At 40.5% G+C, this 17130-nt stretch overlaps 1 protein-coding gene across 2 annotated transcripts in view; it reads left to right on the top strand.

The window, feature by feature from the left end:
* Positions 1–17130, top strand: part of LOC133403999 (potassium voltage-gated channel subfamily KQT member 5-like) — a 130023-nt gene that overhangs the window by 104000 nt on the left and 8893 nt on the right. Inside the window, exons 10-13 of one of the 2 annotated variants that reach the window (XM_061679533.1) lie at positions 3289–3512; positions 6563–6671; positions 9613–9744; positions 12127–12234. In XM_061679533.1, the coding sequence (XP_061535517.1) occupies positions 3289–3512; positions 6563–6671; positions 9613–9744; positions 12127–12234 (573 nt within the window). The remainder of the gene's footprint in view (positions 1–3288; positions 3513–6562; positions 6672–9612; positions 9745–12126; positions 12235–17130) is intronic. The other variant, XM_061679534.1, reaches the window with a different exon arrangement.

Raw genomic sequence — 17130 nt, 5'->3', positions numbered from 1 at the left:
CCAGCCAGAGCCCTGACTTAAACCCACTTGAGAATCTCTGGGGAGACCTGAAAATGTGCACTTAATGTATTTTAAAGGTAATTGTTTTCGAAGGAGGAGAAAGTGAACAGGTTGGAAGTAAAAAGACAATTCATCACAGTGTTTATTTGTATTGTACAACCGCAATTCCAATGAAGTTGGGACATTGTGTTAAAAACAGAATACAATTATTTTCAAATTATGTTCAACCTATATTTAATTGAATACACTATAAAGACAAGATCGTTAATGTTCAAACTGATAAACTTTGTTTTTAGCAAATAATCATTAACTTAGAATTTTATGACTGCAACAGGTTCCAAAAAAGCTTCTTGCTTGATGTACAGCTTCAGCTGTTCAATAGTCCGAGGTCTCCGTATTTTTTCTCGTATTTTACACTTCATAATGCACCACACATTTTCAATGGGAGACAGGTCTGGACTGCGGGCATCCGTACTCTTTTACTACGAAGCCACGCTGTTGTAGCAGATGCAGAATGTGGTTTGGCATTGTCTTGCTGTAATAAGCAGGGCCGTCCATGAAAAAGATGTCGCTTGGATGGCAGCATATGTGTCTTCAAAACCTGTATGTACCTTTCAGCATTAATGGTGCCTTCACAGATGTGTTAGTTACCCATGCCATTGGCACTAACACAGCCCCATTCCATCACAGATGCTGGCTTTTGAACTTTGTGTCCATAACAGACCAGATGGTTCTTTTACACCACACGGTGTCCACAATTTCCAAAAACTTCTCCGGCGGCGTTTCTGGGTGTTGTTGAAAAATTTATTTTGTTTTGCATAGTAGAGTTTCAAGTTGCACTCACGGATGTCGCACCGAACTGTATTTACTGACATTGGTTTTCTAAAGTGTTCCTGAGCCCATCCCTTACACATTGATGTTGGTTTTTGATGCCGTGCCGCCTGATGGATCAAAGGTCACGGGCATTCAATGTTGGTTTTCGGCCTTGCCGCTTCCATGCAGTGATTTCTTCAGATTTTCGGAACCTTTTGATGACATTATGGACCGAAGATGATGAAATCCCTAAATTCCTTGCAATTGTACGTTGAGGAACATTGTCCTTAAACTGTTGAACTATTTTATCACGCACTTGTTCACAAAGAGGTGAACCTCGCCCCATCTTTGCTTGTGAATGACTGAGCAACTCAGGGAAGCTCCTTTTATACCCAATCATGGCACAAACCTGTTCCCAATTAGCCTGTTCACCTGTGGGATGTTCCAAACAGGCGTTTGATGAGCATTCTTCAACTTTTTCAGGTCTTTTTTGCCACCTTTCCATCCTTTTCTGGAACGTGTTGCAGCCATAAAATTCTAAGTTAATGATTATTTGCTAAAAACAATAAAGTTTATCAGTTTGAACATTAAATATTTTGTCTTTGTAGTGTATTCAATTAAATATAGGTTGAACATGTATGAACATGTACAAATCATTGTATTCTGTATTTGATTGTATTTTTTTTTTTTAACACAACAACCCAACTTCATTGGGGTTGTATAATTCTTCATATAAATGTGGAACAAATGGGGAAAAACATTAAATAATTCAAGCCACATTTACGAAAAGACAATAATACCCTTTCAGTGACCTCCCTATACGTGGCCATAGCACTCACTATTATTCCAGCGTTTTGTGTATACATTTTTCAGATGTTGCTGAACTTTGTTTATTTTACGTCAGGCACCTTGTTAGGCAGCTAAGGGTTCCTTGGGAAGATACGTGGATTTTGGTCATGCCAGATGGCTGTTATTGTTTTCTTTTATCATTGAAGCGTGTTTGTATTTGTGATGAAAATATCAGACAGAAAAATCTCAGGTAGGATGCAGAGACAATGAGTCATTCCCTATTATTGCAGCGTTTGTGCATGCATTGTTCGGTGCGTGTATTTTACAACCCCAATTCCAATGAAGTTGCGTTAAACATAAATAAAAACAGAATACAATGATTTGCAAATCATGTTCAACCTATATTTAATTGAATGCACTACAAAGACAAGATATTTAATGTTCTAACTGATAAACTATATTGTTTTTAGCAAATAATCATTAACTTTGCGGGAGAAGCTTCACTACTTGCATAACAAATTCCGGCGGTTCGTGGGTGCTTTGGAGTGTTGGTATTCTGTTTTTGCTGCTTTTATTGTATTGAAGGAAGTTTCCGCCTGTTATTTGAAATTCAGTTCATAGTCACTGTCACATAGTGTAGTGGTACACTCGCCTGACTTTGGCAGCGTAGGTTCAGTTCCCACTCAGTGATGGTGTGAATGTGAGTGCGAATGGTTGTTCGTGTCTATATGTGCCCTGCGACTGACTGGCGACCAGTTCAGGGTGTAGTCCGCCTTTCGCCAGAAGTCAGCTGGGATAGGATCCAGCACCCCGTGACCCTAACCAGGATAAGCGGTGCTGAAAATGGATGGATCATCACGTGTCCTAAAAATATTATTGTTAAATAGTTGTAAGTGGTCAATTCCACGTTGTAATAAAGGGATATATTGTTAATTTCAAAATCTGGATTGTGCTAGATTGGGGAGAGCATACTGGGAGCTAAATGAGATCCTGTAGCTTCTAAACTTTTGCACCAAGCCGTTTAGAGGGATGCGATTATTGGGTTCTTGAAACATTTATGGCGTTTAAGACTTGTGGTAATAAATGGGAGTTTTGAGAGTTTGATGTTGTTGCAATCTATCTGTTCCAATTCTAGCCAATAATGATTCTCCTCATTGTGTTGCATCCATTTGATGAGGTATTGTAATTAGTTAGCTAAATAGTAGTGTTTAAAGTTGGGAGCATTTTGGCCTCCCTCTTGATTACTTTTCTGAAGAGTGGATGAACTTAATTATATTTTTCTTATTTTTTGAATGACAATTCTGGCAGAATCTAATGTTTGGGATCATTTAAATGTGGGTTTAAATGGAATAATTGAGAATAAATAATTTGAGGTAAGGTTTTTATTTTTATTGTGGCTATTCTTCCCAGTAGTGATAAATTAAACTAAGCTCATTTCTCTTTTGAGCGAGAGAGGGAGAGAGAGAGAGAGAGAGAGAGACCAATCTGGGCCTGCATCTTGTGGCTGCATTGCATGCTGTTCTTTCCTTGTAGATGTTGATAAGGAATGTTATATGTAATAAAACTGTTCAGACAAGCGCAACATTTTGTTTAAAAAAATTAACATAACTTAATGTTAGTATTAATATTGTTCTTCTCACACTTGCTCTCCTCTTTTTCCCCATTCACTCTCTTCCCATTCTACAGCCAGAAACTCAGTTTCAAGGAGCGGGTGAGGATGGCTAGCCCAAGAGGTCAGAGCATCAAGAACAGGCAGATATCCTCAATGAATGACCGTCGTTCTCCAGTGGCAGAGGCTGGTACAGAGGGCACCAGCCCTGCCAAGGTACAGAAGAGCTGGAGTTTCAATGACCGCACACGCTTCAGACCCTCACTGCGCCTTAAAAGCCAGTCGCGATCCACCACTGATGGTGAGTGGCTATAAAGTTTTGATCACTTGTAAGAGTGACTATGATTGCCGCTCTCTTCATCCAAATCATATTCTTGACATATTTTCAGTTAGAAGGAACAAATGATGAGTACAGGTGCAGCTTGATTTTCCGGAAAAATCTTCTTTTGCTTCAAGGGCACAATCCAGCAGTTCAGTCAGATGTTTCATTGTGTTTTGAAAACAATAAGAAAAAACAAAGCTTTCAAACTGTGACAGGATTTATTTTACATTCTGTCTAAATATTAATAGTCATTGTCTGCATTTCAATGGATAGACCATTGTATAATTTGACATCACTTGTGTTTTAATAGGCTCCGGGTAGTATGGGCGATGTGGCCTAAAAATAGAAAATCTGATATTTTTCTTCACAAAAAGTTGGATTTACATTTTTTTGTTACTTTTTTTCCTACAGATTTTACTTTTTCCTAAGAAAACAGTAACTACGAATGACAGAAAACTCAAAACAAGTTTTGCTGTTATTTACTGAAAAACTGAAGCGTAACTGCTTCTTCCTTTCGGGAATTAATGTGCAAAACTTGTCTTGCATAAAATACTTCTGGAAACATAAATGTGGCATAGCACATTGTATGCAAAGCAATAATAAATCCACTCCCACACTAATTGATAATGTGCAAAGCTTTGTTTTAAATGATAAAGAGTGCCACTTGTATCCCTGGCTATCTGAACAAAATATAATATTTTGGTTGAGGGATAGGACATGAGGTCTGTGGTTGCGGTCTATGTCTTTTATACATGTAAACTCCGGAAAAAAAAAAAAGAAAAAAAAGATAATTGACTTATCGTCCAGGCCTAGCTCCAGGTGATACAGTCTAATTTTATATGGTGTCTTTCGGTTCACCATTGTGATACATTTTTTATTTTCATACAAGCGAGCAAAACAGCTTGACTCGCTGACATCATTGACCCACAATGCACTGAGTGCAAACACCACAGTCTCTGATGTCTTTTAATGGCCAACTTTGGATAAATAAATAAATTTACTTAATGATTTCTATTGTAGTCTAATTTGGTCCAAGATGACTAGGCAGAAGAAAGACAAGTCCGTAAAAGCTTATTGTCATAACTCCTTCAGGAAAGACCCATGCTGGTGATTACTTTTAGTCGTTACTATTTAATACATTTTACACTGGTAGTTGTCATGAACAGACAGTGCTCTATTTTCATGTACTGCGTGAATCAGGCATGGCACGAGGTATAACTCTGTGCAGAGGCGCACTGGACCAGTTTTTGTAATTTGGAAGACACGCACAGCAGGCGTATTAAAAAAAAAGGGTGGTCTGCATTGTTGTGCGAGTGGACACAGCTTAATTTAACTTGATTTGCCGTCAATCAAAGCTGCTGCTCTCATTCAATTTAAATGCAGCTCAATAGTCTCGTATGGCGACATCGCTGTGCGGAAGAGGACACAGCGATCCATGCCTTACTGCAGCATTGTCAGTGCTCTTGGCCGGTGTGGCAACAGACAACTTGATTAAATACAGTTTGAGCTGGTGATGGACCTCATGTACAGCGGCTGAAATAAGTATTTAACATATCACCATTTTTCTCACTAAATACACTTCCAAAGGTGCTACTGACCTGAAAATTTCACCAAACTGCGATTGGCTGGTGACCAAAGACAGCTGGGATAGGCTCCAGCACGCCCACGACCCTAGTGCGGATAAGCGGTGAAGAAAATGGATGGATGAATTTCACCAGATGTTGGGAACAACCCAAGTAATCCATCCATACATACAAAGAAAGTAGAACAAATGAGCTCAGAAATTAAATCCATCCATTTTCCAAGCCGCTTCTCCTCACAAGGGTCGCGGGAGTGCTGGAGCCTATCCCAGCTATGTTCGGGCAGGAGGCGGGGTACACCCTGAACTGGTTGCCAGCCAATTGCAGGGCACATATAAACAAACAACCATTCGCACTCACATTCACACCTATGGGCAATTTAGAGACTTCAATTAACCTACCATGCATGTTTTTGGGATGTGGGAGGAAACCAGAGTACCCGGAGAAAACCCACGCAGGCACGGGGAGAACATGCAAATTCCACACAGGCGGGGCCGGGTATTGAACCCAGGTCCTCAGAACTGTGAGGCAGACGCTCTAACCAGTGGTACACCGTGCCACCTCAGAAATTAAGTTGTGTGTAAAAATGTGAAATGACACAGGGAAAAAGTTGCACTTGCGCAAAAATCAAGCTATGCCAGTTTTTGTGCTCTGGCGCAGTTGCACAGTCCATGAAAATAGAGCCCACAGTGTTGAGAGTGTATCTAATCTAATCTGTTTCAATCCGAGTAATTAGATACAATTTATTTAACCTTGCAGTCTTTTCTACCCATGTCTATTTACATAAAAATATTTTATCATCAGTCAGCATGTACAGTAAAATAAAAAAAAATTAAAAAAAAGGAGAAAGAAAGAAAAAATAGATCAGCTTTGTTTTTTCAAGTTAATGTTCATTTTAATGCCTGGTACCACTGAAAATATATTACCTGAAAAATGCCATGAACACAACAAAAATGCAGCTGATTCTGTACTACGTGACGTCTCCATTTGACATGCATAAGCTTAATTGTATTCTCAGTGATTTTTGTTACTATCAAGAAAACCAAGGAAAATGGCTAGATATCAGCTCTTAAACTCTTATGAGCTATTTTTGTTTTCCTTATATTTGTCCAAACAAATGTACCTTTAGTTGTACCAGAGCATTAAAATGAATAAGACACTGAAGAAAGAATTTTTTTCCATGACTGTAATCTTCCCCCTTGCTGTGGTTTGTATTACTGTAAAGGTCTTGCACTTCTATGGCGTAATAGTAATGTAATAATATTTTGCCCAGCACTGGAAACAAAATACTATACTCATCGGTCTAAACAATCAACATGCAAATATTTAACTATTAATGTGATGAAAAGCAGAGCATTGTCATATTAAAAGTCCCAAATAGTTTTGTCTTTTGTGTTCATGAATCAAATGAATGTAAATGTATTTTTCTTTGCCTCCTCTCCTGAACAGCAGACTCTAACGTGGCAGGAGAGGATGGTTTTGATGAGAAGGGCTGTCACTGTGAAATCTCAGTGGAGGACTTGCTGCCCTCTGTCAAGTCCGCCATTAGAGCCATTAGGTGAGCAAAAGCTACAGAGAAACAGCTTTTATTGGCTGGCAACCGGTTCGGCGTGTACCCCGCCTCTCGCCCGAAGATACTGGGATAGGCTCCAGCACGCCCGCGACTCTAGTGAGGATAAGCGGTACAGAAAATGGATGGATGGATGGACTTGCGGTTTGGTGCGCATGTGAGCACAGCGTAGTCTCTGTGTCAACTCTAACTTAAAATTATTTGTGAAAAAAACTTACTTTTGCGACCCGTGCAAATGAAACCAGATTATAAACAACAATACGAAACGACTGAGCAATATGTCGAACTCTTCGAAACCTTAACGGAAAACCAAAGCAGAAGCCTCTACCTCGTGCAGCGACATATGCTTGACTAGCTTAGCTAGCCTAATGGAGGACCACAGAGCGAGCATTTCAGCCGATATAAAAAAACATTTTCCAGCTGTGGAAGCTAAATTGGACAAAATACAGACCCCGGTAACAGAACATGGACACAAATGACGCAGAACTAAATATTCAACGTATTCAAGCATAAGAGGACAAATCCTCTGCCCTGGCGAATAGCTGTGCTAAGCTAACGGAAAAGACTGTAGACTTGGAGGGCCGCAATCACAAACATAACATTTGAATCATCGGCCTCCCAGAATTGAGGGGCCCCATCACCACAAGCTTTTTCTTCGACCTCCTAGTGGAATTGCAGGATGAAACTACCCTTCAATCTCCCACCCGTACTCGACCGTGCACACAGGGCACTGATCGATAAACCATAAGCCGTGTTACAGCCGCGTCCCATAATTATTTGTTGTCATCACAACAAGGCCAAGGACTTGTACATACCGGAAGCACGCAAGAAGCGAGGCACACTCCAGTACCAAAGGTACCCGGTTTTTGAAGACTACGCTCCAGAGGTTACTGAGGAACGCGCCAAATATCGGATGGTTCATGGCTAAATTGTACAACCTCGCAGGAGATCGATAACATGTGCTTCTCAGCCAATATATATATTAAAAAAAAACAAAAAAAACTTTTGCAGTGTATCTACAGTAGTTCCTTGTTTTTACTAGCCTGGAGGCTAACTGAGTAGCTATTCCACGACGCACAATTTCTAGGGCCGCAAAGAGTGACATCGTACAGTGTAGTAATAAAAGCCTGTTGTTTGCTTGAACATTTGGATTTTCATCAGTTTTTTATTTTATTTTTTTATTTTAATTTACCCTTAGAGGGTGCTGCAATAGGTTTTACACTCACTAGAAGGCCCTGCTTCAATACTTTGAGACACTTGCGCCAGATGAGGCTCTATGATGGAATGGGAGACCCATTGCCTACCAATACCGATCCCAGGGCTTGTCTGACCGCTCCCCGGATTGGGATAGACCTGCCTACAATATAACAGTTACTCGCTGAAGAGTTGTTCTGGATGTGGACAGCTATTTTATTTCCCGTGATGTGAGCAATTTAACTGATTGCTTCTTTTTTTTTTTTGGGTGTATATGTTTGTGTATGCATACATATACACACACACGTGTGTGTATGTATACTGTACATGGGTATATAGTATTTAAGTGTACCCTTCTATTTCTCAGTTATTGTACCTTGTGATCTATGATCTATTATTTGTATTATATTTTAATCTGTTTTTAAGTTTTATTTTGTATGCATGTGTCACGGAAGGGTCCGTATGTTCTGGGATCCTTCTATGTCAGAGAAATGGACATTTAGTTTTTAAGTATTTGGATTTTGGGGGTAAAATATAAAAATGATGACAACATGGCATTTCTACTGTGTGCTTTGAACTCTGCAATAGAAATATGTTTGGGGGGGGGAAATAAGCCTGATGATGTTTGTTTTCTTTTCTTTTTGTTTGTTTTCTTTTCTTTTTGTTTTCTAAATACATTTCTTGTGCCCTTTGTTTAAAGTAGCATCCAACAAAGACCAGTCCTGTTACAGTTACAGTACATTTGCTAAGAAACACATGTTCTAGTTTCCTTTTTATCCATCCATCCATTTTCTACACCGCTTATCCTCACTAGGTTCCCAGGTACGCTGGAGCCTATCCCAGCCGACTGTGTGCGAGAGGCGGGGTACACCCTGAACTGGTTGCCAGCCAATCGCAGAGCACATATCATTCACACTCACATTCACACCTACAGAAAATTGAGTCTTCAATTCACCCACTGTGCATGTTTTTGGAATGTGGGAGGAAACCGGAGTGCCTGGAGAAAACCCATACAGGCACTGGGAGAACATCCAAACTCCACACAGGGGAGGCCGGATTTGAACCCGGATACTCAGAACTATGAGGCAGATGTGCTAACCAGTCGGTCACCGTTCTGCCTTGTTGCCTTTAAAAAAATTAATAAATTAAAAAAGAATAAAAGTGCATGTAATGTATTTAAAAAGGTAATTATGTTTGGGTGCATTTTAATTTCTAACCTATACTGATAAAAACAAGTCCACAGCTTGATTATCAATTGAGAATTCTTGCTTCACACATGACTATTCTACACTGGCTTCTTTGTAATCGTTAAGTTTTACTGCTGTCTGTCCTTGCCAGATACAGTATGTTCTTTTTTTCCCCCCACTTAGGGACTCAAAGACACTTGGTTTTAGCCAAATACCCGTAAATTTGGCCTTGATGTTTTGCAGGTGAATAAATACAGAGAACTGTGTCTCAGAGGGATGTTTTATGTGCACACAACTAAAATAAAAAAGCACGTCTTGATTGGGCGCAATGAAGTGATTGTTCAAGTGTCAGGTTGTTGGAAATTGAGTGAGGAAATCATTAGCTGGTGACCAGGGGAACATTTGGAAGATGTGAAGAAAACACCACGTAGAGAATAAAGTACTGATTAATTGTCATTATCAGTTATAGAAAGAAAATGCTTTTTTTTTTTTAACTACATCCGCGCTCTCCCTTGTGGCTGACAGTGAAACACCTACTCTTCCCTCAGAATAATGAAGTTCCATGTTGCAAAGAAGAAGTTCAAGGAGACCCTGCGTCCTTATGATGTGAAGGATGTGATTGAGCAGTACTCTGCAGGTCATTTGGACATGTTGTGCCGCATTAAGAGCCTACAAACCAGGTAGGGAGTGCAACACAGTCCACGTTCAATACATCCTGCATGATTGGCCAAACGTTTATTTTTATATTCCATTTCTAAAGATATGTTAAATGCACTGACCAGCCACAACATTATGACAACTTGATATGGAAGACAAAAACTGTGTACATTAATGATGCCTATGCAAAGATAATATTGTTCGGTTTTGATCGACACTGTCAGAGTATTAGTAATTTGATATGATCATACTTCTAGTTATGGTTTGCAATTGTGTAGATCATGTGTGCATTATAAAAGAGCTGCTCTGAATAGTTTGGTTGCCTCAATTAGTTCCAAGAAAGTGTCAACAATATTGAGAACAGCTCTCAGTTGGAGACAAGGCATTTCTACACCAAGGTAAATCACAACAATAATAATATACATACAGTATTACTAAATTAATACCTCTCTATCTGTGTTACCTAAACCCAAACATTATTATATTGGTAAAGGCAGAATATTTGAGGTATTGTGTTGGATATCTACATTTGTGCAAGTAGTCAAATGTTTTGGTTGGCCGGTTGTGTTAATTAGTTTACATACCCTGGCAGAATTTGTGTCTACCATTCTTGAAAGAAAACACGAGTGATAAGGCAAAACACATTTCAATTTTGTTTGGACTCAAAGTAAACTATTACGGCATTTCCAAATGTAAGTACAATTACTGCACAAAACCTAGCAATTAGAGAACATTACAGAAAGAAAATAATGAGATGGTTTTACAATATTTCACAAATTCTGCTGGGGTATACAGTGGTGTGAAAAACTGTTTGCCCATCCCTGATTTCTTATTTGTTTTCATGTTTGTCACACTTAAATGTTTCCCATCATCAAACAAATTTAAATATTACCTTCCTTTTGTTTTTTTAAGCCCTTGCAGAGTTGACTTGCTGGTATGTTTTGGATCGTTATCTTTCTGCAGAACCCAAGTTTGTTTCAGCTTGACGTCACGAAGACCATCACACTACCACCACCATATTTTACTGTTGGTATGATGTTCTTTTTCTGAAATGCAGTTTTACTTTTATACGAGATGTAATGGGACACACACCTGTCAAAAACTTCAATTTTTGTCTTATCAGACACAGAGTATTTTCCCAAAGGTCTTGGGGGTCATCAAGATGCCCATCCATCCATCCATCCATTTTCTGTACTGCTCCATCCTCACAAGGGTCGCGGGCATGCTGGAGCCGATTTCACCTATCGTCTGGCGAGTGGCGGGGTACACCCTGAACTGGTTGACAGCTAATCGCAGGGCACATTTAAACAAACAACCATTCTCACTCACATTCATAGCTACGGGCAATTTAGAGTCTTCAATCAACCTACCATGGATGTTTTTGGGATGTGGGAGGGAACTTGAGTGCCTGGATAAAATCCACGCAGGCACGGGGAGAACATGCAAACTCCACACAGGCAAGGGGGGATTTGAACCCCGGTCCTCAGAACTGTGAGGCAGATGTGCTAACAAAGATGTCTTCTGGCAAAATTGAGACAAGTCTTAATGTTCTTTTTGCTCAGCAGTGGTTTTCGTTTTGGAGCTCAGCCATGCGGGCCAGTCTCTTTCTTATGGTGGAGTCATGAACACTAACCTTAAGTGAGGCCTGCAGTTCTTTGAATGTTGTGGTGGGGTCTTTTGTGACCTCTTGGATGAGTCGTCGCTGCGCTGTTGGGGTAATTTTGGTCAGCAGCCCACTCCTGTGAAGTTTCCCCACTGTTCTATGTTTTCGTCATTTGTGGATAATGTCTCTCACTGTGATTCGCTGGAGTCCCAAAGCTTTAGAAATGGCTTTATAACCTTTTCCACATCAATACTCTCTCACCTACACCCAACTACTTTCTTTATCATTTTTTCCTGAATTTCTTTAGATCTCGGCATGATGTCTAGCTTTTGAGGATCTTTTCGGTCTACTTCACTTTCTCAGGCAGGTCCTATTTAAGTGATTTCTTGATTGAGAACAGGTGTGGCAGAATCAGGCATGGGTGTGGCTAGAGAAATTGAACTCGGGTATAATAAACCGCAGTTATGTTTTTACAGAGGGGTCAATCACTTTTTCACAGGTAGGTTTAGATTTTTTTCCCTCCCTTAATAATAATAACCATTAAAAAATGCATTTTTGTGTTTACTTGTGTTGTCTTTGACTAATATCTAAATATGTGTGATGATGGGAAACGTGACAAACATGCAAAAAAATAAGAAATCAGGGAGGGGGGGCAAAAACCTTCTCATACCACTGTTAACTTATGAGTACAACTGCATTTACATGTTGATCTGTGAGTGTTTGTGTGTGTATGCATGCTTGCATTTGCATCCATACTTCATGCATGTGTTTGTGTATGTGTTCTCATTTTGCTTCCTCACAGGCTGGACATGATTGTAGGCCCACAGCCCCTGTGCAGTCGTGCCAAGACCTTTTCCTCCCCCTCCCTGCCTCTCTATTACAGCCAGGGCAGAAAGAACTCCACCCAAGGGTCAGAGTGCCCATACACACCGAATGGGTTTACTTACCAATTCAAGATGTAGCTCATACGTAGACATATTAAGGCACAATATCTGCCTTACTACATAATCTGAATTCACTGAACTGTTTGAGGTGAAAATGAATTGATCCCCGCAGCTTACACATCGTCTAACGCATAGCTCTTTGCTTCCATCTACTATTCGAAGGATGAAATTCCTAGTTCCCCTTTTGTTGTTGCACATTTTATTAATCAGAAAATATCCCACTTACTGGTAAAATTTTCAGATACCGCAAAGTCATATAAATGACTTTGTAGAATTTAAACAAAATTATGTTAGCCTAATCATAGATGAAATGTATTACACTTTAACGAATGTCTATTCAAATAAATCACAAAAAAATTACGTATTTCTTCTTTTATAATTACGGAAGTGAGTGTGTACCTCAAATACAGATCTATTTGCCACTTAGTAGTTACAGTCGTTCAACTATTACTTTGAACAATCTGTGACAACTGATGTGTGACCATGTATGGCTTTTTCACTGATTTGAATTGAGCAAGTTCCTTGACCATAAGACGGTTCAACAAACTATGCAAAATAATAATACTAATAATAATACTAATAATAATAACCAAAACTTAATTTAGAAGTAATACAGTAAGATATTTAAAAAAATATATTTTTATTTGTCTCCAAATCTAGGTCAAATTGCACTGAAATCTTCACAACTTTCACCATCTTGCATTCAATTGTCTTTACAGTATAGTAGGCCTACTGTATACTAGCAAAATCGCAACGGAGGCGATCACAGTGCCATGCAGATACAGTTGTCAGAAACGTACTGAACATACACTCAGAATGGGCATAAGTGTCACAACTTTGAATTATTCAAAATGTATCTATGTGTTTGAATTGTTTAGAATGATTTTTTTTAAAGGCTTGAACACAAAAATAGGCTCAAATACAGTATGTGAAACATTCACCAAATCTAAATACCTGGGTAACCTCTTTTTAATAGACTAATAGGGGTGAGGGGTCATCCGTTACATCTGACGATCCGTTATACTGAAGCACATTTCTTTTGTGGACGAATGTACCCATATTATTGGACAGTACAAAATTATTGTTTTGTACTTTTTTTGTGGCTGAAAACATCCAGTACTGTACAAGGTTTTTCTAAATAAATATAAAAAAAAGTTTGAAAATATTCGAAAGGTTTTAAATTTAATTCAAGCTTACCACGCTGGTGTGCTTGTTGTCGTCGTAGTGGCAAGTCAAGGCGGGTCACTTTCAGCTGCGAGGAATTAGTGTGCTTCCTATTTCCAAAATCTGATTAGATGCCATAGACAGCCGGTTTTACGAAAAAACTGTTATTGTACCAAAAATAGCATGTTCCAGATATATATATACAGTGTTCCCTCGTTTTTCATGGTTAATGGGGACCAGAACCCCCCGCGAAAGGTGAAAAACCCCATAGTAGGATTTGCCCCCCCCCCCCCCAGGAATTTTCGTGGATGTGGGTACCAGAATGTTTAAAATATGTAAACAGTATTTATAATTTACATATTTGAGACAAAGATTACAACAGTACACGTATTTACTTAAATCTTTAATTATAAAACCTTTATAATTAAAGATTATACAGTAATTGACATTCATCAACATTGCCTTCTGAGAGAGGCGAAGAGGCTTGTGTTGGTGGCGGAGGAGAGGCTCTCACTTGACTCGTATAGGCTTTAGGTTAACTCGGAGCCTCTAGCTGGAGGTGCTGACGGTGTAGCTCGGGTTTTTTCCATGGAGAAAAACATGGTGATGGGCAGTTGTTGTCTTTGTTTTTTTGTAAGGGCATTGTAAGGGCTTTCTTAACTAATCAATTAATTATCACTTAAACAAAAAAGGTTATTGTGAACACAACAGCATGGACGAGACTGGCGAGACACAACAAGGGAAGATGCTGGGTGAGGCTGCGATGATGGCAGCCAATCAGCTCACGGGTTCACTTGTGCTCTCGCCGGGAACCAATCAAGCGCCTTGTATGAGTGCCCGTACAGTACAGGCATGTACAAAGTCTCTGAGTCAACTCATCTCCTTGTTTGGCATGCAGGGAAACCTTCTCTCGCCCGCATCAATATGAAACAACGCGTCTTTCCGCAATATGGCTGCCGTTATGGCTGTATTTACATTTTTTTTATGAATATTTTGGAAAAACCCGCGAAGCACTAAAGCCGCAAAACATGACGCGCGAAGTGGCGAGGGAACACTGTGTATATATATATATATATATATATATATATATATATATATATATATATATATATATCATCCATCCATTTTCTACCGCTTATCCGGGTCGGGTCGCGGGGGCAGTAGCTTTAGCAGGGACGCCCAGACTTCCCTCTCCCCAGCCACTTCATCCAGCTCTTCCGGGGGGATCCCGAGGTGTTCCCAGGCCAGCCGAAGGACGTAGTCTCCCCAGTGTGTCCTGGGTTGTCCCCGGGGTCTCCTCCCGGTGGGACGTGCACCTCACCGGGGAGGCGTCCGGGAGGCATCCGAATCAGATGCCCCAGCCACCTCATCTGGCTCCTCTCGATGTGGAGGAGCGGCAGCTCTACTCTGAGATCCTTCCGGATGACCGAGCTTCTCATCCTATCTCTAAGGGAGACCCCAGACAACCTGCGGACCACAGCTCGTGACCATAGGTGAGGGTAGGAACGTAGATCGACCGGTAAATTGAGAGCTTCGCCTTTCGGCTTAGCCCCTTCTTTACCACAACGGACCGATACAAAGTCTGCATCACTGCAGACGCTGCACCGATCCGCCTGTAGATCTCCCGTTCCATTATTCCCTCACTTGTGAACAAGACCCCAAGATACTTGAACTCCTCCACTTGGGGCAGGATCTCATCCCCGACCTGGAGAGGGCATGCCACCCTTTTCCGACTGACGACCATGGTCTCAGATTTGGAGGTGCTGATTCTCATCCCAGCCACATCACACTCGGCTGCGAACTGCTCCAGTGAGAGTTGGAGGTCACGGCTTGATGGAGCCAACAGAATCACATCATCAGCAAAAAGCAGAGATGCAATACTGAGGCCACCGAACCGGAACCCCTCTACGACTCGGCTGCGCCTAAAAATTCTGTCCATAAAAGTTATGAACAGAATCTGCGACAAAGGGCAGCCTTGGCGGAGTCCAACCCTCACCGGGAACGAGTCCAACTTACTGCCGGATATGCGGACCAAACTCTGACTCCGGTCGTACAGGGACCGAACAGCCCGTATCAGGGGGTTCGGTACCCCATACTCCCGAAGCACCCCCCACAGAACTCCCCAAGGGACACGGTGGAACGCCTTCTCCAAGTCCACAAAACACATGTAGACTGGTTGGGCGAACTCCCATGCACCCTCGAGGACCCTGCCAAGGGTGAAGAGCTGGTCCACTGTTCCACTGCCAGGATGAAAACCACACTGCTCCTCCTGAATCTGAGATTCGACTTCCCGACGGACCCTCTTCTCCAGCACCCCTGAATAGACCTTACCAGGGAGGGTGAGGAGTGTGATCCCCCTGTAATTGGAACACACCCTCCGGTCCCCCTTCTTAAAAAAAAAAAATATATATATATATATTTTTAAACATAGTTAGGGAGCAACATTAATCAATTCATTATCATCATTCCAAAGGTTAACTCTTCTTACGGAGACACATCGCTGTTTTATATTTGTTGTTGTTTTAGATTTTTTAAACACCCCTGTTCCTCTCAGTTTATAACAACTCTTTTTTATTTAGAACAGCCTCTGAGTACTCTGGCAAAGTAGATTGTTGTGAATTTTATAGATTAGCTGTCCTGTTTTGAATTCAACTAAGGCGTAGAATTTGAGTGTATTTAAGTTGTTATATAGTTGCTTGGTTTGTTCTGTGTAGCCTGTTTGAATAACTCTGATTGCCTTTTTTATAGCTTAAAGATTGGATGAGCGTTTTATACAGTGCCCTCCAAAAGTATTGCAACGGCAAGGTCTATTGCGTTGGTTTTGTTGAATACTAAAGACATTCGTGTTTGAGATCAAAAGATGACAAAAGTTCAGAATTTCAGCTTTCATTTCATGGTATTGACATCGAGATGTCAACATTGTTCCAAAACTTGGCTCATCTCTGTACTTCTTTGCAAAATCCAATCTGGCCTTCCAATACTTTTTGCTGATGAGTGGTTTGTATGTTGTGGTATGGCTTAATATTTCTTCTCTCGAAATTTTCTTCGAACAGTGGATTGTGATACCTTCAACCCTCCCCTGTGGAAGTTGGCAAACCATGTCGTCTGGCAATTTAAAGAAAAATGCATCAAAACTAATCGGAAGAAGCTTCATCATGCAACAAGACAATGACCCAAAACACACTGCCAACACAACAAAGGACTTCATTAGGGGGGGAAAAGTGGAAGATCTTAGACTGGCCAAGTCAATCACTGGACCTTAACCCAATAGAGCATCCATTTTACCTCCTGAAGAGGAGACTGAAGGGGGAACCCCCCAGAAACAAACAAGAATTGAAAAAGGCTGCAATAAAGGCCTGGAAAAGCATTTCAAATGAAGAATGCAACAGTCTGATGAAGTCAATGGGTCGCAGGCTTGATGCAGTTATTGCAAGTAAGGGTTATGCCACCAAATATTAAATGTTATTCACTTTTAGTTAATTTAATCATGTCTGTTTCAATGCTTTTTCTCATTTGAAAAGTGGGTGGCTTCAAACAAAAGGTGCTCTGTCCTGAGTTGTTTAACACATCGAGATGTAAATACCATGAAATGAAAGCTGGAATTATGAACGTCTGTCTCATATTCATCTTTTGATCTCAAACCCAAATGTCTTTACTATACAACAAAAACAAAGGAATTGACCTTGGCGTTCCAATAA

The sequence above is a fragment of the Phycodurus eques genome, chromosome 6, assembly GCF_024500275.1.
Source record: "Phycodurus eques isolate BA_2022a chromosome 6, UOR_Pequ_1.1, whole genome shotgun sequence".
NCBI lineage: Eukaryota > Metazoa > Chordata > Actinopteri > Syngnathiformes > Syngnathidae > Phycodurus > Phycodurus eques.
This window is presented reverse-complemented; position numbering and strand designations above follow the sequence as displayed.